The sequence below is a fragment of the Neolamprologus multifasciatus genome, chromosome 20 (genome assembly GCF_963576455.1).
Source record: "Neolamprologus multifasciatus chromosome 20, fNeoMul1.2, whole genome shotgun sequence".
NCBI lineage: Eukaryota > Metazoa > Chordata > Actinopteri > Cichliformes > Cichlidae > Neolamprologus > Neolamprologus multifasciatus.
Genome location: NC_140458.1, coordinates 27,432,029 through 27,457,409, shown reverse-complemented (window position 1 = coordinate 27,457,409; position 25,381 = coordinate 27,432,029). Strand labels below are relative to the sequence as shown.

At 40.7% G+C, this 25,381-nt stretch overlaps 1 protein-coding gene across 5 annotated transcripts in view; it reads right to left on the bottom strand.

Moving 5' to 3' along the window:
- Positions 1 to 25,381, bottom strand: part of LOC146495086 (helicase ARIP4-like) — a 78,167-nt gene that overhangs the window by 17,288 nt on the left and 35,498 nt on the right. For 3 of the 5 annotated variants that reach the window (XM_085147257.1, XM_085147256.1, XM_085147258.1), the window contains one exon: positions 1,178 to 1,421. In XM_085147257.1, coding sequence (XP_085003383.1) covers positions 1,178 to 1,421 — 244 coding nt within the window. Of the gene's footprint in view, positions 1 to 1,177; positions 1,422 to 15,431; positions 17,218 to 19,704; positions 19,969 to 25,381 lie in introns of those variants that run through there. The other 2 variants (XM_085147260.1, XM_085147259.1) reach the window with 2 other exon arrangements.

The following is a 25,381-nucleotide window of genomic DNA, read 5'->3' as shown; positions in this document are numbered from 1 at the left end:
GCTAATTCTTTTCTAAGATGTCAAAAGAATTGAAGATATTTAGAGAACTCAGTGCAGTGTTCACATTTACACAAACGGGTTTCAGTTTTGCTATAGCCTCCAACTAATGTTGGGATTAAATAATTTGCAGTGCCTCAATAATGCTACGCTTTTTATTAATAATAAGCATTATAAAGTTATTTACACTATGTTTACACTAACTAAATTGTAAAGCTGAATAATTTAATTATTCAAAAAAGAAATATTGAACAAACAAATCATAGTTGAAAAAAAAAGTACTACTTTGAACTGGCAAATAAAACAAAAAGTCCTACACCTCTTACACAAATAGTTAAATATGTCATATGTATGTAAAGGCAGGGAATAAACCCAGAACTTCTATCCATGACACATGTTTGATATTATATTAAACTGGCTGTTATGTAAAGGCACCAGCATATTTGGGGTTGAGCTATACCATGTTTATTTGCAGCCTGGAGTAATACAGCTGCAGACTGAGCATATGTATCATCAGTGATAGATTTCAATAGTAACTGGAACATAGTTTCAAAATGAAATTTAAGATGAGGGAAGAGTAGAGGGAGAAAAATAAAGGATATATATGTACAGTAGGACAAATCTTATTATCCAGCCAGCAGTGGGTGTTAAAACTAATACAGTACGAGTTGCATAAGCAGAGTGAATGTTGGTTTGCTCTGCCCTTCAGCAGCAACTTACTCGAGGGATTGCGCAGCAATCGCTTTTATCTCAAGGTTGACTGGTTACTGTTTGGCAAGCAATAACTCAAGGCTCATTTTTAAAGATCTGGTTTAAAATGAGTCTAAAGTAAGCAATCCCAGAACCCGTCTGATATCTGAACATCTGTTTTCATAGCTGCTTCTTAAAAGAAGAAGAAAATACTGCTGAAAACAGTGGGATGTTGCATGAGGCTGGATGTACCCATCCACGCTGAATCACCAGTAGAAAATGGATACTGAAGTGTGTTTCTTTGATGTGTGTGTTTGCATCACTTAATCTTCAATTCAACATTCAATTAGTACCTAAGCTGCAAAATGGATTCTGCCTTTTGTGACAAAGCTGATCGTAACTTAAATAGGACATGATAGAAATTGGTTTCTTTTAGTTGACTCTGTTTGAACTGTGACTGAGACCAGAGTTAACTCCCTGTCTTCTGTACCTGATGTTGCGTCTCATGTGCGCAGGTTTGGAGCTCCTCTTCTTGGTTCCTGTCAGGGCCGAGGGAGGGGTGGGGCTTTGGCTTGCCGGCCTGGAGTGGGGTCTTGACCCGGGCTGAGAGGAGGGAGGGTGAGCCGGCGTCTCCGCCGTAGGTGAGGTAGATGGGGGAGGGGTGCACTGCCACACAGCAGGGTTGCCGCCCTGAGCCTCATTCTCGGAGCTGAAGGAGGCGCTGTGGGACTTGTCTGCAAGGGGAGGACAAGAACTGTCAATTCAGGTTTAGCAACAAAATCTGGATTATTAGCAGTTTATAAATCAGTCTTTCATAATAAGATTGCTAAGAAAATGTTTTTGCTATATAAACAATGCAAGAAGAAAATGAAGATGTAGCATCCAGTGCGATGAGTAAAAAAAAGTTTTAAAACTCATATAATATAAAATAGATCCTGAATGGAGTTCCCACAGATCTTCACCTGCTTTGCAGTCTGAATTTAATGGTGATGTCAAACTGTTGCACGTAAGAGACTGACAAACCACAGCTATAACGCCACCATCTTAATTTTGTGCAGGTCAGAAGATTGAAGGGTTATTTACTTAACCTGTTATTGATTTTAATGTTGTGGCTACCTGCTACTTCCCTCGTCATATATGGGGGAAAACACAAAATCAAAAATCAAACTGTTTCAGGCGCTACTTTCACAAACGAGAAGCATGCAGCGCTAATGAAGGTCAGAGCTGCAGAGGATTTTGGAAAAATCCAATGTCTGCAAAGTCACAACAGCTGAAAGGCTTGTATAACAGAGTGTTTTATAATACTTTGATGACTCCGGGGAAATGGTGTGAAACAGCTTTGTATCTCAAATAACTAAAATAACCTAATACATTAGAAACTTCCATATTCACGGCACTCATTATCATTAAGCGGTTTCTTTTAGCCATGTGGAGCCACTTCCTCTCTGTTCTCAGAAATGAGCCTACACTGAGCTGCACACCTATTAATTATAACTGCTGGTGTCATAAATCGTTAAACTATTAGGTGATTGCAGCAATCTCAAGTTGAGCGTGCTGATCCTCCCATTCGGTTGTTTTGTTCACCTTTTCTCTTTTGTGCTGGTAAACACATTTGTCCATGTACAGACAAAACAGACTGGAGCAACCAGAAATTGAAGAACTAACCTTCCAAATAGCAGATGACCTGGTCTCTCTGCTCAGCTAGCAGCTCCTAGCTGCCACAAATAATTAAACTTTATTTAAATGGGTAAATATAATGTTGGTCACAAGTTTTGTTAGCAATTATTCGATTTTGTAGTTATTGCTTTTGAGCTTCTTTCCAATCATGGCTGTGTTTAAAATGGAAACTTTGACCGGTGGATGGCAGCCTGTCAGGACTTAAGTTTTCAAATACAACGAACAAAGTTCCTCTTAAAGCGCAAGAGTCGAAACAGTTTTCAATCCAAAAAAAATCACAAACTGCGCTCCGCTTACTCAATTTCAATTCATCAGTGTTTTTTGCAAACTTGTCTTAAGTTCCACTTCTGTTTCTTCTTCTCTCAATCTGTCTGGATTTCACTTTCACCTTTCTTCTTCTTCTCTCCTCCTCCTCTCCCTCTCAGTTGTTCTGCCAGAAACACACTGAACCAGATCTGGGGCTTATGTAAGAGCTGGATCATAAATATGGATGGCTTATGAAACACAAGACAGGACACACACACACACACACACACACACATTTTAGAGGACAACTGTTCACATAAGAATATGAATCAATACATAAATATCCAATGCACACATGGAAATGTAGATGGCATTCCAGCTAAGAATCTGCCAGGACAAACAAGGAAATGCTGCCAACACACACACACACACACACACACACACACACACACACACACACACGCACAAAGAAAGCATGTTCAGTGCATGATACCTGGCAGCATCAGAACGTGGACACGCATGCGCACGGGCAGACAGACACACATCCTTAACATAATGGAAAATGGAGGCTGCTATGAGCTCACTGCGAATTGAAAAACAACTTACATAAAACGCCCCTTCAGTCCATCAGTGCGATAACAAACTTCTCGATCTGGCTGCTAATGACACCAGCTCATCTCAGCCCTTAGCGTGTCTGTGTGAGTGTCGGACGCTTGTGTGTCTCATGTTACCGCTAACAGTGAAATCAAGTTAAGAGTGGAAAAAAACTCAATACAATCACAGCCTTCAAGGGTTCACAACCTTTTTGAGATTTGAAGATACAGGCTACAGCCAGATTACAGATTTAAAAAACCCAATACAGGTCCAATATGAATAGAAATCCCCCCCCCCCCCCCCCCCCCCGCTATTGTCATGAGGGTTTCATGAGGAATTTCCACACAACTATTAATTCACATGTCCGTGAATTCTCGTGTGTCGGCACTAGGTCAAAGTCTGCCCTCATCCAATAGAAATCATCAATCACATCTTTAAAATATGCTGACACACAGTTATCTATAAACACTCCACCGGCTCCATAATGGACTTTATTTATATATTTTTTCAAATCAAAGTCAGTCAATACTTGAATTTATGACCAAATACTGGTAAACTCATTCCCAAAGCATTATGTTCCCAAAGCATGTTAATCATTATCTCGGCATTATAAAGCCTAATTCAAAAGCCTGCAGACTGCACAGCGCAGACAGTAAACTTTGAGAAAGGCTTAAATGAAGATAACAAAGCACACTATAATAAAAGGAACTAAATGAAAAGTTCTTGACTTGAAGAGCTACAGTAGAAAATGAAACCAATCACATCTGTGTTGTCTTCAACCCAGTCATGTCAGTTTTTGGCTTTTTAATCCAAAGTTTTGACTACGTTCTTTCTACAGGCACCATACAAAAGCCAAGGAATCAGACACCCACTATGACGTCTGTTCAGTCGTTTGTGACCGACATCATTCTATTGTTTGGCTTTAATTGCTCACCACATGCTTTTTTTCCCCCTCAATTCACTCGATTACCCTGTCTACCCTGAATTTCCCTCCCTTCAACCTTACACAACAGTTATATAACAGATCCTGAAACGCACAGAGCCTCAACATCACCACAAACACACACACTGAGGGGGTGGGAATAGCAAGGGAAATAGGAAGGGGGACAGAGATGAAAGTGAGGTCACGACTGAAAGGGAAAGAGAGATGCACTTCAGTGCGAGACGGGAAAGACAATCACGGACATGTTAAAAAAACAAAACACGGTGGTGTTTGGTGCACACGCACACGCACGCACGCACACACACACATACACACACACACTCTGGGAAGCAGGGTTGTTTTCTTTTCTTCAGGGTCAAGAGGACAGGACGTTCAGTAACCGTTTGCCACAAAGACAAATATGATTTTATTAGTTGATAGACACACCCGCCTCCACACATGGCGTCACACTCGATTTGCGCACTACCCGATCTTGAGGTGACTGTGTTTATCTGAGATCTATTTCAAGTATAAAGTTTGCTTTCCATAACAGTGAATGAATGAGCAAGCGTGCACAAAGCTCTGAGGGCATATAAGGCCAAGGACTGATATGCACTGCTGTGTTTGTTCTGCCCTCACTGATGCTGTGAAATCCATTGTACTAGCTCTGTCTGTACAGTGACAGCAAAGTGAAGTCAAATGAAATGAACAGTTCCAATGTTTTCCAGTGTGTGTGTGTGTTTTAGTACATATCATGCAGCACAAACTAATAAAATTATTGCAAATAAAACCCCCAAAAATAAAATAAATAAAATAACAACACTCTGGCATAGCACACCTGTTTTCTCTTAAGGAATAAAAATGTGGTACATAATTGCCATTTCCAGTAAAACTTAAAGGGAGGATGAGAATTCACTGGAAAGGGCCATTAGCATATTGGCTACAGTTACTGAGTCCAAACATTTAACGGCCCTTTAATGGTTTTACTGGAGAAAGTCATCTTGTTTTTATGGGAAAAGGACCTCCGGTTGGCTTTGAGAGCAGCTGGAAGACAAAAGGAGACGCAAACAGCATCCGGCTCATGGTGCTTTGCTGTTTGCCATCTGATAATGTGTTTATAATCTTGAGGGTTCGAAATGGCAAAAAAATTAAATTCTCCCATTTACTGTTTTTTAGTGCAGTGTCAAAGAATAAAGTACGTTTGTCTAAAAGATTACAAAAATAAACTTTACTGCAGAGATACTGTGATTTATTAAGTAATAACTGAAGGAATTTTAACAGTAGCAGCTTTGAACACAAGCTGCTATTCAGCCATGTCACTCGTTTCTAAGGGAAGGGAAAAAGATTGCACATCTACAGAATATTTATCCATTCTCTATATCCTCTCATCATGTCACTAGAATATTAACTGTTTTTTGTGGGTTTAAACTCAACTTTCACAAATTAGAGATGTCATGGTGAAAGCCGAGCTGGGACTTTAACATGAACAGAAAACAGAGCACGGTGCAGCTGTAACAGCGTGTTGCAGAGAGCAATCTGGAAGCTGTCACGATGAAGTGCCTCTCACATATACAGGAAGATGTACAAACCCATACACAGACTTGCGAACGCACACATGGGGGGGAGAATCTCGCCGCATTACGGCCCGACAGGTTATACAACACGCTCGCATAAATGTGCAAAAATAACTTATATAACAGATAAACTGTTCAATACTCTCTGCCGAGGGCCCGAGAAAGCAAAAGCCTCTCCTGAATCATTCTTTGCTAACGTACACATGCGTCTTGAGTGCTGTGCACATAACTCTGTGAGGACGAGTTTGGAAGCACTCCAGTCAAAATAGCCGGCGAAGATAAATGTCATCGGCTGCAGGAAGTCAGACACAAACATATTACATAATGCAATATGGATCGCAATTGCATCAAACGGCCTTTGCTTCGTGCCTCATCACCTGATTCCCTCCAGTATCAGCAGCTCCTGCCAAACTGCTCACAGATCCAATTTCTCAGGTCTATTCTCCATTACGTCTAAAAACCAATAACCTGTCAGTTACAAGGAAGCAGGAAGTCCAGTTTGAGTAGCATATTACCATTTGGTGGCTTATTATTTCCATGCTACTTTCCACTTCAGCACACTCAAGATTTTATTTATGATTTCTGATGAAATGAACATAAATAAATCTCAACACTAAAGATTAGCATTGCCATGAGTAGAAAAAAGGCCAATTGGTATTAAATATAACATATTGATATCTAAATAGTGGATGATATTCTAGATGTACAGTTTATTTCGCAACCTATTGACTTCACTTGAAGACAGAGGTTTACATGGCATGCACTGTAATTATAAAAAGTGGGGTTTGAAGGGTTTAGATGGGCAAACTAGGAGATCGCACCATGTCAAACAAACCCTTTTCTGCATTATTTTGGCAAGATTTAAAATCGGCACATATTGGAGAACACATATAGTCATACCAGCATATCTATACACATAGCAGACCAAATATGCTCACTCAAAAGAGCATAAACATGTGGTTATAGCTGTAAGAGTTTTGGAGGTCCATGAGATGTGGTAGACTTGCATATCTAACGCAATAACGACAGAGTTTGTCACACACTGAGAGCGTAACCCCAAGCGTCACACCAGCTTCTATTATCAGTATGTTTTAATTAAATGATTGCTTGGTTCATGAGAATCTGAAAACTCTTTTACTTCACAACATGAGTTATAGCAACCCCCCCACACACACACACACTTCAAATGCAGTAACTACACAGTTTCAGTTCTGATCTAAATTCAGCGTCCAAGACCGGCCCACCTAATTAAAAAAAAACCTCCCTTGTGCAGAAGGCCAGCTGAGGCGTTATCTCAAGGTGAGAATCAGAGTTGGAGAGCTGACTGTTGCTAGGTGACTGATTTAAACCATCAGTTTGCTGCGAAGCCACGAGGAGCAGAAAACAACTGTGACAATATGTGGGTAAAATTAGTCAAAGCAAAGTGTGAAATGTGGTGAAAGCCCAACCTCTGTCACGACAGAGCGGGGAAAGAAAGTAATTAAGTGTCTTGATGAAATGCTGACTCACTGGGATCAGCGAGCGTCACAGAGTGAGCAGCACCCGCAGCACATTTTCTAAGCCATTAATTCGTTCAGTTGTACACTCCCTGTGGGCTCGAGACCCAGCGCTCCTCACAAAAGACAACACAACATGTTCTTGAGAGATACGAGCCTCGACAGAATGCAAGGCCACCGGCAACAGATTCATGGTTGGTGTGACCCCACTCAGACACTCATACGTGTCTGAGTGGGGTTACAGAGAAGAAACATCTTCTGCTTACCAAGTTTATATAACCACATCAATGCATATAAGTGTTTATATAACTCTTCGCACTATGCTGCTGAACATACAAACGTAAGTGTGCCAAAGAACTCTGTGTGTGTGTGTGTATGTGTGTGTGTGTGTATGTGAAGTAAGTGGCAACTCCTAAAGTGTCAATTTCTTAAAGTGAGGAGGCAGAAGAACAGGAAAGGTTAAAACTACAGGGTTAAAAAGAGTAACCAAAGAGAATTACCTACATATATGTACTAACAGCAGTATAACGCATCAGTCCCCTCATAAAGTCTTGTTTTTCTCTAGAGCCATTAGTGGTACAGGCTGTTTTCTTGGCCCTGAAAAAACTGACAAGTTAGCGATGCCAAGGTTTTGCCCATAAGTGAGAAAAACAGATGGCGGACTGCAGATTCTTCTGTAATCTGTCTTTGCTTCTCAAAAAAAAAACTTCTCTGGCAAAAAAAAAGATGGATAGACGTCTGAACCTTGAACTAAAACTGGGAGTAAAGATTGGTACTCTCCGAAGTCGTCGAGTACCATTTTCCCGAGCTTCTCTATTAACAATGAACTGACGATGACCCCAATTTAGTTTGAGATCCGACACCTGCATCTATAAATCATGACCTGAGACATCTGAGGGTGAGCTTAGAGAGATGCAGACAAACACAGCCTCACACAGGAAATATGAGGTTCTGACCTACATACCAACTTCCATCAAGTCAGACATCCAAGGAATGGTGAGACCTGAGGATGTTTTTAGGGTCTAATGTCCTTTGAAGATTAAAACATTAACAAAAGCTTTCAATCTTTTTCTTGCCTCGTAAAAAGAAAGAAAGAAAGAAAGAAAGAAAGGCTGAAGTGGACAATCTGTCTGTGTCGTGACCCGTCATTGGCCCAGCTGCTGTCTGTGTAAGCAGATTACAGATGATGGCACATATTTACTACTACGCGGTGGAGAATCCTCTGCGTTACACGTTTTACGTGCACAGAGACACAAACACACAGAGAGGACAAACTGCATTATTATTCAAACGTGGTATTCCAGGAAGTACATAGAAAATAGAAGAATAGAATATTTATAGTAACAGAGCATCTAAATGATTCATCTAATCGTCTCATTTAACGCTGTCCCGAGAGGCTCAGCTGGACAAGTGCTGGTGGAAAAAAGAATCAATTTTAAACCCCTTTACCGAGAACCACAAATTCTCTTGCAGTTATTCAACATGTTTGGAAAAACTGCAATGTAAATTGTGTAACATCACAGACTTTTAAAATGCCTGTAAAACAGGGCAACTTTGTGCAACAAGATTTAGAGGCAAGAAGCAAGTAGTAAGCCACGCTTAAATAAAAATGTTTTTTGTAACTGTCAAGTTTTATTTATTTGAAAAGTGAAAAGCTATTTGAAATTAAGTGGTTTTAAATGCAATTCATGTATTGATATTTTTTAATTATTATGACTATTCCTGACCATTTTTTTATTACTTTTTTAAAATTAAACCTTTGTTAGAGTGCGTACTAAACATTTGAGCCTACACTTGCTTCACTAGCTCATCATTCAGCGGGTGTGTATTATTCTCATAAGTCTTTATTCACTTTCTCCACTCCAAATGCAGCTCTGCATGAAATCAGAGATGCACCATCTTCACACTTGTCCTTTCCTGCTTCTCATTTTCTCACCACTCCCCTTCCCATCTAATCTTGCTTCCACCTCATCGCACTCACCTGTCACTTGTTCTCCTCCTCCATCGCTGGATTTCTTTCCTCATCAGTGAGTCTCACTTGTACACAATTGGCCCCATGCTGACATCCATTTATAAAACAATTTCTGCTGTCATTAGAAGCTGTAATTCCATCGGTCTGACTTGCAAGCTGATTACTGGCACAATGCTTCATATCAAACAACAATGTGCTGTATGATTTGTGTGTAAATAGAGATGAATTTGTCAGGGTAGATCCAAATATAATCCCAGAAAACGTCACAGTCACACAGACCTATTGACTGATCCGCTACCCTGTGGGAACCTCCAGTCTCGAGGGAAAAATGTGCATTCCCCAACTGGTTGCTGAGTGTTTGCTGGCGGTTTGGAGAGGCTGTTGCAGCAAAAACTTGCTGGTGATTGTTTTGGTCACCGGCAGCCTGAAGCAGTCACCTGTTATTTTACATGGAAAACTTGTCTGCAAACACCTGCTAACCCACTAGCAGAGTGGTAGTAAAGCTTGAAAAAGTGTAATACAAACAACATAATGCATAATGCGTTCACCTTCAAAGTAAATGTGTCGCCTTACCTCAGCAGCCAGCTCGTTTCAACTGGTGCCCCTTAAACTTCGAAGACAAATGGTCTCTATTCTGTTCTGGTTTCTTAGTTTCCACATTTTCACCAAAGCCCTCTGCTATCAACCAAAGAAATCACGAGGACGTCTTAGGTGCAGCACCATATACCTCTTTGTGGCCACAGTCGCATTCCAGTACCAGCAAAGACGTTGGGGAATACACATCTGCCTAGTGACCCAATTGAATGATGGCCAATCATTGATCTCGCATGTAACTGGGGGCTAAGGCAAGAAATAAAATGGTGAGAATGGGTACAAGTTTTTGTTTATTTTCACTTGTTTCTTGGCTGATGGCCTTTTTTGGCCTCCAATTTTCACTCAGGGCTAAGATTTTGCTTCACGCTAACTGAAAGCCGATGCATTTTGTAGAATTTCACTTGAAAATACAGGCGCATCACAAGTGAAGTGAAGGAAATCTTTCACTGCACATTTTTAAATGACAAAATGCAGAAATCAATCTAAAATAAATTCTTATTTCCTATGCTAGAGGTTCATATTTTTTTCTTTTAGTAGTAACCTGCCAGAAATCCAAGGCCCTCTGAGCAAAAGAAATGAAACCATCCTCCTACTTGTTCAACTGCCAAGTTAATCTGAGTTGGTATTGCAAACATAGCTTTAGAATTGAGATTAAAAATCGCAGTTTCAGAGAGGCTTGGAGATAAGATCTACCTTCATATAATGGCCGCTAAATTACACCATCAAGTGTGATTTAGGCTTGGCTTGTGGCCCAAATATTCAGAGATTCCTGGTAAACTAGAACATGATGGAAAATATGTTAAAAACTGACAAACTCAAAACAAAAAGTTTGATTGTTATCAGAAGTAAATAACAGCTTCCAGTTCAACATACTGTTTCGAGTGGAAACGTAAATAACGGATCCAAACTGGAGATTGATCATTGATGAATATGTTGACACGGTCAGTCTGCTGTGTAAAGAGTTAAAGTATATAAAAGACAAAACTTCTATTTGTATTCAGGTGGAGGTCCAATAAGACGATCTGCTTTATTAAATGACTTCCTGGCTTTCTCATTTACGTAGTCCGAGTCTCACAAAGGGAAAAAGTTGCTCCCCAACAGACAGCCAGGCCACCGCCGCTAAGGCTGGTCCGACGAGAAGGGACGCTTATGTAACTGCTGCCTCTGGCTGTTACACAACCAGCATGTTCACAAGAATCTCACGTCCTCCACACACACACACATTAAAAGATGTAACGCATTGCAAGCACACAGAGCACTCTCGCAAGAGCTGATGGTCTCACAGCGACGTTTAAAGAACATCTAGACTTTGAAACACACACAGAGCGATGAGTGTGTCGGCATGATTTTCCACCTCGCTCCTGCTGTTCAGCAGCGTCCGTGCTGTTCTCTTAAGGCAAGGAGAGTGTCAGAGATTATTTAAGGTGGCTGGATGGAGCACAGACAGTGACGCTGGTGGACAGTCTGCTTGGAAGAACATACCAACAGACAAACTATAACCCAGAAAATGCAAAATTCTTAAACTTAGCCTGCCAGTTACAGCTAGGGTATTATTTCTGCTTTTTCCATAGTTGATGACGGATAGAATAATATCTTGTTCCATCTATTCATCCACCTTATCAGCATCTGCTTATCCAGGTAAGAGCGTACATTAACCAGGAATTCCCAGACCTTCCTCTTCCGATTAACCACCTGCCAGCCGTCAAAAACATCACCTAAGAGAAATCCAGGAGGCATCATGTCTGAACCACCTTAACTGGCTCCTATCAATGCAGGGGAGGAGTAGCTGCACGCTGTATATGCTTTTGTATTCTTTCACTCACTAGCCACAGATCATGGCCATGATATCAGGTAGATATATAGACTGTAAATGCTTTCTTCTTCTGCAGTTCTAAACCTTTATAAGGTCATGTGACCAAATCAGAGATCTAGGCATCTGTAAATGATCATCAGTGCAAATACATCATGAACATCCTGCCAAATTAGAGCAATTTATAAGCTCATAGTTCAAATAAAAATATCGTCTCACTCGCTGTCTCTGTATTTTTTTTGTTGTGGTTTATTGACCCCACCCAACCAAATTACAGGCGAATGCAGGAAAGTTTCTCAAAGTTTTTAAGTTGTTCTCCCGAAAGACTGACCGAGATTTAACTGGGTTACGTGCTCGCCGTGAGGACGAAAATAAAATCTCAATACTAATGCTGAGCAACACACACGCACGCGCACACACACACACCTCTCTTATGTAAGACACTGCCCTGAATGAGTTATTAAGGCTGCTTTATTAGAGCGATGCAGGTGAGTTATGAAATGCTCCTGTTGGCAGCGATTCCGACGAGTGTGTCAGAGAAACGATGAGGCGGTGAGACGAGAAGAGAGAGAGGAAAAAAAGGAGGTGGAGAGACAACGGCCATGTGATAAAGACGGCAGAGCAGAGGGGGTGAGACGAGGTAGAACAGGCTGTTAGTAGGCCAGTGTGTCACTGCTGCTGGGGAGGGAGGCAGAGGAGGGAGGAGGAGCCAGAGGAGAAGGAGATGGTGTGTGCTGGTCACACTATAGCCTGTTACATAAAACCCTAATTGGCAACAGTTTGCACACAGTGTGTACTTTCAGCCTCTGAACACCCTGTGAGATATCTTCTGAGCAACCCAAAATCTTAACACTTCGGCACACAATGAGAAACGTTTCAGCTAATGAACTACCGGTCACAGCTCCTCCGGAGGTGGAAAGAGAGCAAAACTCACGTAGCCATTTCCCATTACTCCTCTTTCAGTACGAAGAAACATTTCATATTGTGAAACGCTTCAAGCTACACCGCAAAAGCACTGTTTTCTCTTCAACCCATAACGACTATTTAATTACACATCAATACAGGTAAAATTTCCGATTGTGAAGTCGTTATTAAAGAGACTGAAACAAATCACATTTTATAATCCATCCGTTACTCTTCCACTAATTCAATCCCACCTATTACGGGACGACAGGCCGGGTACAGGCTGGAAACATCGCCAATCTATCGTAGGGCTGTTTTATAATTATTTGTATATCATTTCAGGGACTTGTGTCTCTTTACATTAACCAATCAGGTTGTCAAAAAGAAGCTGAATAAATGATCACTGCAGACTGAAAAAGCATCTTTAGATTTCTAAGCTCGTTGTAATTTAGCCAATATTTAGTAGCAATATGAAATAACGTAACCGGTATTGGCTTAGTGCAGGCACCACACCCATGACATTCGCTATCTGATCACAAGACTTTTGTACTGTAACATTATACAGCACTGCGGCCATTTAATGAGAGACAGAGAGAATAACTGGGGATTAGATGAGGTAAAACAGGACTTGGAAGTGCAGCAGAGGATACACACAAAGTTAAAGAAGATCTCAAGTTTATGGGGTATAAATTCCTAAAAAGGAAATCTGCTACCTACTTTAAGCTATGGTCAAATTCTTTAAGACTTGAGAGAGAGGAGGAGTGAGGCACTCGGAAAAGTGTGGATGGGAGAAAGATGAAAAAGAGAAGTCACTCGAACCTGGAAGGGGAAATTTTACAATAAAGACAAAGAAATCTGCTGTTTGACAGGAGGAACCAGAAAGATGAAAGAACATTTAATCAAAACTGCTTTTTGACAAAGAGAGCATTAGCCGTGTGTCCATCCTCAGCACCGGGGCGTTATGAAAGCAATCAGACTGCATGTGCTCCTGGTGCTTGGCCCGTACTCCAGTGCTGGCCTGAACAGGACGGGTTGTTCCTGCCTGGCATGCTGAGGCCAATTACGGCTGAACAGAGCAAGCAGTGCAGAACGATGGAAGAACAATCAGTACAAGCCTGTTCCTGTTTTATTTTACGACAGACTTTTTGCTGCTATTAAAATGTCAAATTTGTTTTCTTTTCACGGGAAACCCTCTCACCACTGACAGACACACTGTTCTCAAATACATGTGCGCACAACAGATTTAGGGAAAAACAGTGTGTCCTATTCTTTTTACCCTTTGTCGCTATTTGACACAGCACAATCTGAGACATGACGAGGTATCTAGTATCTCTTTTCATAGTGAGCCAAACGCCCAGAGCGATCCCATGAATTACGAGCACGCAGACAGTTATTTCTTCATAAAGGATTTTCTGTGAACGTTTTTCAAAAGGGAACAAGAGGAGAGTCAGTGGGCCGTGGTGCTCGCTAAGCAAAATTAAAGCACTGTTTTTAAAGTCTAAAAAAAAAAACGCTGAATTATGAGCTGGTGACCTTTTCCGGAGACCTTAACAGTACCTGTTTTAATCTCAACGACTGCTGTTAAAACATCTAAAAATCCCTGCAGCTGCACTGTTTTGTCTTTTTACTGCAGAACATTGGACATAAAATGAAACAATGACTGCCGTGACGCATAACTTTACCTTGAATAGTTACATTCCTATTGGGCACACTGCGGGAAGCCATTGTTTGCCTAAAGTGCCCCTGGAGGGCAGTGTCTAATTTATCAGAGCTTTTGGCATACGTGCAAAGACATCCGGACCAAGATTTCCGTTCACTGTTTGCAAATGTACATGGATCTTAAAAAACTAATAAAAATCAGAACAAGGACAATCTAAATATGGAGCTTTTAGGGCCACTCTGGATCCTACTTCATCCACACGATCACATGTTTTTAATATCTGTGAGTCAACTTTAAACTGAGTGCATGTGCAACAAGACTCACAAATCATTGCACTGTGCATCTAAATTCAGTGAAGACAGCTTCAAATTAAGACTTAAAATCCTGATCTGACTGAAAACAAACTATTAAAGTTGATCTAACACAAGATTTGAAGTTTGTGTTCGCTGGATAAACAGATGAAGAAAAGGAACTCAGAGCCTTCATTTTCATTCATTCCAGCTACAGCCGTTTACCCCCCTAACCCACTGGTCTGCTGAACCATATGTTTTCCTGCCTCCACATGCTCACACTTCCAGCATGGCCCGATCCTACCCCCGTCCGCCAATCACAGCACTGGCATTGGTTTAGGTAACCGTAGAGACAGCCAATCGGAGGCAGGAACTGATATGACAACAGAGAGAGAGGCAGTGGACACAAGTGGGAGAAAGAACGGCTGAAAGATGGAAGGAAGATAAGAAAAATGGGACGAATTGAACAGAGAGAGCAGCAATTGTAGACGGCGACTGAGAAGAGAAAAACAGATGAAACCAGAAAAGTAAATAGAAAGCGTGCTCAGATAGACTGCACACGGCTAAGGAGGTATAGATCCAGTGTTACACAACAATGTTAAGTAACTTAACGACCCTCAATCAACAACTGCTGCACATTCTAGTCAATTCTTAGCTGGTTTTATAACATCAAAGTTCCCCATTTCTCATCATCTTGCAGCTTTTAACTCATTTCCCCCCTCCGTGCACCTCTTCTCTGGCTTCTCTTCATGGTGCCTCTCCTGAAACAGGATGCAGAAAGGAAGCACCTCTGCAGCCAAGTAACACTGTTCGTTATCTCATCAGATAAACTTCAGCGTACGCGTGAAGCTCTCTGTGTGGCGTTTTCGTCCTGTTCTTAAAGCATTCATAGCGCACACAACATTTACGCACCTCCATATTTTCCCCTCATTTCTTTCTAACTTTCTCCCCAAAGATTAATCGCTTCCACAACCTCAACACGGTTCAGGCGAATTATGTCACCCACCTGCAAATGATTCCGATTCATCCAGAAGCAGCATGGTTATCAGAAACAGAGGAAAAGCTGGTATCCTCTGCCTCCCTGTCACGCTCTCAAAATTGCTTCCCCTTTCAAGGAAAAAAAACTTTTAAAAAGAAGTAAGGAGGAGGTGGATCTTCCCTCCTCTTAGCCTGGCTTTACACTTAGGTGGGCTTTAAATTGACTACCTCAGTGACTGACTGACTCTCTGACTACTGATCCACCACTGTGTGCTCCTTTCTGGTCAAAAACAATGTGAATGTGAGGCAGAGGCAGCTAGGAAGGCTGGCAGCTGAAAACTTACATAACCCTTCATGCTGGAGCTGGGGCCCTGCTGAGGGGGGACTCCTACCACCGATCACCCTTCAATCTCCTCCCCTCGCTCAACTAAAGCTTAAAAACCCCCAAAAAACTGTCATATTAAACCACTCCCCCATAAACAGAGTCAGGAATACAAAGCATGCACAGAAGCAGGAACCATTTAAGTGCTCGTTGATGATTAAAGGCGTTACAACATCTTAGCAAGGCTTATAAAAGTTGTTGCCTCAAAGATCAAATTACACATACATGTACACACAACCACACGTCAGAGGATTAACACGCATTACAACAAAGTGACTTTCATAGACTCTCAAACTTTAAACACCTAGTGAGTGATAATGCCCATTATAACTTTTACTGCACTTCAAGGCCCAAGGCGCACTCACATAAAGGAGACGTTCTGATGCATCATTTGGCTTTCCTACACTAAACAGATCCCTCGAGATCAGTCTAATTTTACTGATCTCTAATTCTATATCAGTTTACTTTGTGGGTCACAAACTCATAGCTTAGTTTGATCCTAAGTGGGGCAGACTGGTGAAAAACCAGTTTCTGTCAGTGAAAAGAAGCTTACACATTTAATCCCCTGAAATATCATAATATAAGAAATAATGCAATTTCAACAATGCGTCTCAGTTTTTCCACACGACAAAAAAAAAAAAAAAGCTGTTGTAGTAAATAACAGAAATCTGTCAGAATGACTCTTTGGGCTTAAATTGTAAGAAATAAATGTTTACATTTACAGAACAATATCCTGTATCCTGGTCGCTCACGTGATCCTGTAGTTAGAAAACAGAAAGTTTCCGTTAATTCATAGAAAATGTCCATTTTTTTTTACTCTTTGTTAAAAAAAAGTTACATTTCTAAAGTCAATATAGAAAGCACAGCAACTTTTCTGTTATTTGATTGTTTATCTATTACTTAATTGCTTTTTGTATAGTATGAATAGTCAGTGGGGAGGTCTTTATCCCCCATAAGGTGCAAAACTTATTAAAATACACTAAAAAGTAAAAATATGCCCTCCTTCATTTTCCAAAAGAATCCAATGGGTTTGATTGGATTCTGGCATCCAGGCCTTATGATTGACACCCCCGGTCCTGAGGAATACATCATGGAGAGATATGATTGGACATAAAAATATCGAGGCAATGCACAATAAGGGTGTTTCAAAATAAGGTGAGAGAGCAATGCTGAAGTAAACTGCTGCAAATTTATAAGAGAATATGTTTATTTTCATTGCGCTCTATTTTTAATGTGTACCATCAAAATACACCTATTTATATACTAAGCGCTTACTGATGCTGTAGTATACTGAAGGAAACATGGAAATTAGTGAAATTAACTTCACTGACTGAATATTCTAATAGTATTCAATAGGGATGGGTACCGGTATCCGATGCCATGATGGCACCGGTTCTGACATAAACGGTAGTAACCAGACCGAAAAGCAGCGCACATTTCGGTGCTTTATTTTGGTGCTTTTTTTTCCTGAGATGTGATACACTTTGAATTCTAGCCAATCATTTTACGTTTCCGAGGATAGTAGGCGGGTCCAGGTACGTACGTTCTTTTAGAGCAGAGCTACAGATTAAAAATGCCCAAGGCGAAGCGGTCAAAAGTATGGCTGTACTTCACAGCAAAATATGCAAACTCAGCAGCCTGCAACAAGTGCTTTAAGCTGATACTGTGCAAAGGAGGTAACTCCTCGAATCCGATGAAACACCTGGCAACGCATAGCGTTTTTTTTAAAAGCTGAAAAATGCGCCGTATTTGATAGCTTGCTGCGAGACCTCACACCGAGCGCATCTACTGCGGGTGTGGTGCCTGTTATCGGACCTGGAGTTAGCAACATCCCGCAAAAACCCGAAGAGGAGAGTCCTGGCCCGTAGCCCTGCCAGTGTAGCAGAAATGATGAGGATGATGATGGCAGCAGCAGTCGTTCTTCTCTGCGTGAGTAGCTTAATGTTGTTCGTGTGTAATTTATGTTGAGTAGGCTAACCATGTTATTACATTAATGCATGTAAGGTGAACTAGCAAACATCATCATAGCTACATGCAGCTGTCTTCTTGTTTGATGGCAGATACTCCCTACACCCTGGCCAAAAAGGCTAAAATGACCAAAGAAAAAGTGGGAAACAGCTAAACATGAGAAGTTTGTGTTTTTTCCATTGTTTAAGCGCTGCTTCCAGCCAAGAGTGATACCATATATGCCCCATAGCTGCAGAAAAGGCTAACATTGTTACCTTTTTACAAAAGAACAGCTGAACATGAGTTTTTTGGACCAATTTTGTGTTCTCCATTCTTTAAGCACCGGTTTGAGCACCGGTATCGGATAAAACCTAAACGATACCCATCCCTAGTATTCAGTCAATAAATTCAAATAATCAACAATTCTTTTTAAATCTGTGCTAAAGTTTTGGAAATCCGACCTGTTTATAACAGATCTGAAGCCACTGAAGACTAAATAAATCAGCGGTCCCCAACCCCCGGGCCTCGGACCGGTACCGGTCCGTGAGTCGTTTGGTATCGGGCCGCGAGAGTTGAGGCTCAGGTGTGAAATGTATGGTTTTCAGGGTTTTTATCGGTTTTCAGCGTTATTTTGTTATCGTTTCTATCATTAACTTGGTTTTCCTGGGTCTTTTCACGTGTGTTATGAATAAATCTTCTTTTTTTTCGGTACCGGTACTAGTTTTATTTTGTTGTATTTATCCGCGACACCTTAAAGGCCGGTCCGTGAAAATATTGTCGGCCATAAACCGGTCCGTGGCGCAAAAAAGTTTGGGGACCGCTGAAATAAATACTTTAGTGAACCATTAACTTCACACAGTTCCACACAAAAACAACACCCGTTCATATGCATCTCCCCGCTCCCACGTGAGACTGTTTTAAGTGCTGGACAAGTGACAGAGTCGGGACCCCGTGGTGACCCCACTGTGTGTGCGTGTGACAGAATAGAGAGCGTAGAGGAACGCCTCTGCGTGTGTCAGCGTCTCTGAAACGCCTTCAAAATAAGATCAAAGCTCACATCATCCATTATTGTACACACAGAACCCTTACATGTGTTATAAGACTGTCATTATTACTTCATATGCGGTTTCTGCTAAGAAACTCAAAACTGTTACACATTATATTACACATATTTTATAAAGACAGTCCAATACTTAAAACCGATTGTTTACTGTTATACTAAGAGTGACCTCAGTAATAGAACGCCTTCGAAATGTGTCGTTTTACCTTCCACACATTTTTAAACGCACACTGAAACATATGAGAAGTTTTTTTGTGGATCTGAAACACTGTTGAAATCACTGAGTGGCAAACTCATATCTATTTATATGGAGTAGAGTAAACAAGCAAATGTGTCTAATTTCTTCAGCTAATGAATCCAATTTGTTACATTTTTTAAACAGACCTGAGGGAACGCTGTTATAAAAACTTACAGGAAGCCCTTCATCCTGGATTAGATGGCTTATTACCCCAAAGACTGGAAGCTACTTATACTTTACAAACACTGATTTAGGACGAGACACTTTTACATCAACCTCAAGAAAAAAAATAAGTGAATCAGAAACAAAAAGAAAGTCTTACATAAATAAAATGACACAGAAATCCTTGAAACTTGAGGCAAAGATACTTTTTTGGGGGGGCAGGAACAGGAACAAGGACAACCCCTGTGTCTATTTCATAACATGCCTTATGAAACCTCTGAGCTCTGCTCTGGCTCAACAGCCCAGCTAAAGACTTGGCACTGCACCACATATAGGTCAGTATGATAGAATGTGTCTGCATTCGTACTGATAAAAAGACAGAGCAGGAGATATTACTGGCATGACTGAGAGATTACAGAACAAAACACACGTGTGTGGACGAGACCAGAGAGAGAAAGTGGTAGAAGGAATCTCACACTGAACCAGTCAGTCAAAAGGTTTCATCTACTCACCCATGTCATGTGGCTGCAACTTTCTGTATCCTAGTCTGGTGAGAGATTCATGCCTCCTCCTTATCACTCTCAGAAACTTACTCCAATCTGTGTGTGTGTTCCTTCTTCATACAGCTTACACACTTCCTGTGTTCTGTCTGAACCGAGCGTGTCAAAGTGTGTGTAGGTGTCTGTCTGTGCGCGCGCGTGTGTGTGAGTCACCCAACACCTAGCCTCGTTGCGCAGCTTTACCGGCGCTCCACTGAGGACAGAAGACCATCGGGACAATTACAAAACAATGAGTCGTTGAAAACTGCCCCCGACCGCCGTACGTAGGAACACCCCCGCAACGCCACTGCGCAGCTTTTCCTGTCTACCTCCTCCCGCCTCTCTCTGCTTCTCCCCTCCCCCAGCCAACCGACACAGGAGCCAGTGTGTGATGTCAGCAGGACACACCCACTCAAGGGAAGCTGCCTTAGGTAACAAGGGTAATGGGGTTCAACCAGGAAGAGATGGACAGAGATGAGAAGATGAGAGGAAAAGAAGAGGATGAGAGATCGGGAAAGGGGGAAGAGGAGGAGTGAACGAATGTAAAATTATCCCTCTGATAGTTTATGGCAGTTTTTATTGTGCTGCTTCTGTTTTGCCCCAATGAAAATGAAAATCAAATCCTTCAGAACTGATGTCAGAAACATTAGATTGGAGGATCTCTCTCGGTGTCCAAAAAGCACACAATTTATACGATCAAATATGAATTTGTTTATTGGTTGGGATAGACTGGCGTCTAGTTTAGTAGTAATAAATGTGTAAATACAGATCTGACAAGCTAAAACGGTAACATATAATCACAAATCCATTTCAGCCTGATTTATGATTGTGGACAGAGAGGGGAGGCGATCAATATGAACCGATAGAGAGAGTGATGCTGGAGTCAAACTATGGCTGCAAGATGCAAAGCTGAAACAAGGAGATGAATAAAGTCATGTGGTACAACTTTCTGTTTGGAAAATTCTTTTTTTTTTTTTTGGCTCCTCGGGGCAGCATCGCACATCATTAACACTAATAAACACATCGTAAACACCACAACTGCAACAAATGGCAAATTTCAGTGACACATAAATGCAAACACTGTCAGTGCAGATGAGACGAACTGTGGAGAGAAGTAAGAACCATGGAGGTGGGGGAAGAAAAACACAATCCTGACAGGGTGGAGGACAAGAAAGAAGGGATGGAATAGAAAATGGCTAGATGTGTAATTAAAGGACAAGAAAAGTGGAAGAGTGTGATGAAAAGAAGGGGAAGGGGCTGTTTCTAAACATTCCTGAACCTATGTTGGTCGTGTGGGATTACCCTTCACAGATCACACACACATAAGGTGAAAGGTCATAGCTCAGTCACATGGTTACACATACTAACCCACATTGTAAGGAAGTCTGGGGGGGAGGGGCAGCAGAATTGGAAATAGCGAGGTGGGGGAGGAGACAAAGAGCAGGCAGTGACAGCTGGAACGTGAAGCCAGGACTGCCTGGGAACAAACGAGTACGCTCGCGCTCGCACACGGTCACCTTTGCCACACTACCACAGTTACGGTATCTACCCGAGCTTGCACTTCCCTGTTTACATAACCCAGATTGACCAACAGAGGGAGGAGAGAGAGAGGCATTTGTGCCTCGCTGTTTTCCATCTTCATATTCTGTTTGGCCAGGAGCTAGATGAAAAACTGAGATCCTTTGTGTGTTTGGAAAATCGAATGATATACGTTGGATTGATGTCATGAACCATTTAAAGCGTTGTATTTATGTCGATCATAAAAGCAGATTGGCAGATAATCTTTTTTATTCCTGAGTAGTTTGATCAGCAGGAAAGTAGACTGGAGGATATATTCTAAACGCTTTTAACAATAAATAAATAAATAAATAAATATATCAACCACCTTGTTATGCCATAATGTTACACTGCATGACCCATTTTACATAACAGAAGAAGAAAAGCAGCCTTTTTAAACCCATCCAATATTATAGTCTCACACTAAATGCATGTGTGTTCAGTGCAAAGTCTGGAGACAGCGTTGTTGCACAGTAAACAGCACCAAGTTTAAGAAAGATTGAGAGAAATCACAAGCTTCTGCTAACAGGGGAAGATTATAGCTGTTAAAAGATTAGAGTCCCAGAGTCAACAAAGAAGATAACTGCATGCATTTGACGTCTATATCCACACTGATTTTTTTTTTTTGCATAAACACTGCTCTATCACCATTTTTATACACATGCTGAAAGTCAAAACTCCTGTGTGCGTCAACCAACCAAGGTGGATTCAAGAAAGAAAATGCCTGTTGAAGTCTAATCAGACGTTAGCTAGTCTTTCTTCTTCTTCTTCTGTCGGCTTCATGAGGACATTTGATAGAGACAAATATTTCAACCTCAGAATGGGTCTTAAAATAATCACAGCATTTTTTAAAGGTAGATCACATAAGCGAGATGATTTTTTACTTCATTTATTTTGCAAGTACACAATATGTTTGGAAGTACCTATTTTTAAAAGTCTATTTATTTTATTTTATTTTGGTTAATTTAAATGTTTCTTTACCCTAGTTTTAGTTTAGTTTCAGTTGACCTAGTAGCAAATCTGTGTGATGTCATCTGAGAATGGTGCAACAAATAATTTCTTCAATTCAATTTTATTTATATAGCGCCAAATCACAACAAAAGTCGCCTCAAGGCGAAATTTCTTGCATTTACTGCTCGCATATGTGCATCATGTGTAGTTCCTGCATGCTCTATTCTGAAAACTCACCTTTTTTAAGCCACATGGAGTATTTCCAGTAGTGGGAGTGTGCCTGAAGTGAACCGTTTCCTACTCTGAGTTATATTAGAGAAAGATAAATGTGTGAAAAAATGTCCAGCCCTGAGACTGCCAGAAGGTCTTGTGTGAAAATGGCTTATGAGGCAGGTGCATATGCAGGCTCATATGCATATGATTGCTAGCCATGTAGAGATATCCACTTATCTGCTTTACTGATGTAATCAGCACAGCCTGCAGTACCTAAACTTTCAGTGTAATCAGTGTCTCTCATTTACCTGTTATTCAGAGTTGGAGCAAAGTCAGTTCTATTTTGGTTCCTTTTAAGAACCAGCCAACATATCTGAGAAGCAGACATCACGTTGCAACAGAAGCTAATTAGCATGAGACGAAAATCACAGCAGACAGAATCTTCTTCAGAAGCCACAGGCCCACCAGAGGTTGCAACAGTGACCTCTTAACAAATCTGACCACAGTCTGCTAAACTGGGGACCCATCACTTCCCTACTCTGACATATAGCACAGGTGCTCCTCAGGGATGCACCCTAGGCCCACTTCTCTAATCGCGGCCAACCAACCGACAGAATCAACTTAGTCATTGTGTTTTCAGTTGAAACCACAAGATTAATACACAAAGGAGATGAGTCTGCCTACAGGGATAAAGACTGTAAACTGTCATAAAGGTGCTCCAGCAGGAACCTGGCACTCGACACCTTCACACTACAGAAAAGCTTCTATCGCAATGACATCAAAGTACTGAACTCTAGATCGGCACTCTCACCACTCAGAACATTGTAAAATATTGCTAAAGACTATGAAATTTTTTTGTTTGTCCACACGTACGTTGACAAAATAAAGGCTTTTTATTCTATTCTAATTGGTGTGGTGTCATGCTGCTGCAAAATGGTTGGCTACATTGGTCGTAAAGTAGCCCTGACGTTAACAACCTAGCAAACCGTAAAGGTTTCTGTGACTTGATTGGCAGATTAATATAAACATTTATTTGAACAACAAACTTGGTTTGGGCCATTTCAGAGACCTGATGATACTATTGGTAGACTATGGTCAACTAACAACAAATAGATTCAACTCGGAAATGGCTTTTTATTATTGAGCCAAACACTGATAAATTGGCTAAACCTTTCCTTTGTTTGTACAAAGTTGCCACAGATACATGACATGAAAAGATATTGCAATGCATATCCTTTCATTATCATCACCCATAAGTGGATGAGATGATCTAAAAAAAAAAAAAAAAAAAAAGCTAAAGAAAAAAAAAGATATTTGGAGACTTAGCTGAAATTAAATTTGACACAAGAACTGTGCTGTTAGACATGTTACAAAGAATTTAGTTAAAAAAATATGTTGAAACACATGATGTGCCCAAAAGCCTTTGCATATATTTGAAACATCATAGTGCAAAAAAAAAAAAAAAAAAACTAAACATAAAAAACAAAAACTAAACTAAAGATCTCAAGTTTGGCTCAAGAATAACCACACTTCAAATCAGGATCCTGGGGTGAAATCAGAGCAGTTAGACATAGCCATGAAAAGGCTGTGATTGCACTTCTTTTAATTGCGGCAATTTACACTTTTGCCTTTAGACACGGTTATGCAACATGTCTATGAACTTTAATTTTTGAACATAGTGGACTCTTTAAGGTTGGAGAGAGTGACCTGTGACTAGAGGGATCAATCCTGCTGAGGAATATAAAAGAGTGATTAATTCTCCATCATTACCTCCTCCAAGGGGCTGCTTAGGCAATGTTACACTCAAGGATTAGATCTGGTTTGGTTCAGACTTTAAAATTAAAATAGGACATTTGTCAATTCATTAAAATGATACTTGGTAAAACAAGAATAGTTCAGTAGCCACACGGGAACTAACGATGAATGAATTCACATCATGTTTTGTCAGCTGTTGTTTCGAAAGGACAAGAAAAAAAACTCTTATCACCATCATCTCCCACCAAAGAAGGGAGACGTGTAGAATCAATGCAAAAACACAATGGAGTGGTTCTGAAAACACGTGCCGGCCTAAAAAGTTACAAAGACATTTCATTTTGGTCTTTCTTTTAATTTAACCAAGACTTCCTAAATTCCTAAATTGCCCTCTTGTGGCACTCTGATCATTTATAATGTAAAAACACCAGGAAATCCTCATCTCTGATGAAGCCATGACAGCTTATTTCCAATTTTGTAAATAAGTGAGACATTACATGGTTTAGATATATGTGAAAATTATTAAATCCAAAGATATATCAGGCAAAAAAAGTCACACCTGGATGTAACTAAATTAGGTAAAAGCCTTACACTGAATATGTGATTATTTAAAGTTTCAGCTGGCACCTTGTTATTTAACCCTTACTGATGAAGTTGATGTGTAAGCCATTTCCTGTGGTTGCACACGACATGTTACTCTGTTTTAGAAATGATCGGTCTAGATTAAGCAAAGTAAACAACGATGGAGATTGCTGTAACTTTGAAAATTGGGGCTGTCCAATATATTATTAAAACCTGGAAGGATAGCAGTGAACAACCATCTTTCAGATCATTCGATCTGAATGATCATGATCGGAGATATATAATGTGAAGAGATTAGTACTAAACAGCTGTGTAGCCTTCAGAAAACCGCTTGTCAGGGAGGCTAATCCGAAAAACAAAACAACAACAAAACTCCAAACATAAAGATTGGAGTCAGTGGCAAAGGGAAAACTTAATGTGGCCTGAGGCACCCATCATTCCTACTGCCCAGCCTACAAGCCTGTGAGAGCAGTGTTTTGTTTCTGGGTTAGCTTCAGTTGGTGAGGTCAAGCTTTTGTAATGTTATGTGCCTAAAAAATGAGGTCAGCTGACATCTTGAATATACTGAATGAGCAGGTTTTTCCATCAATGGATT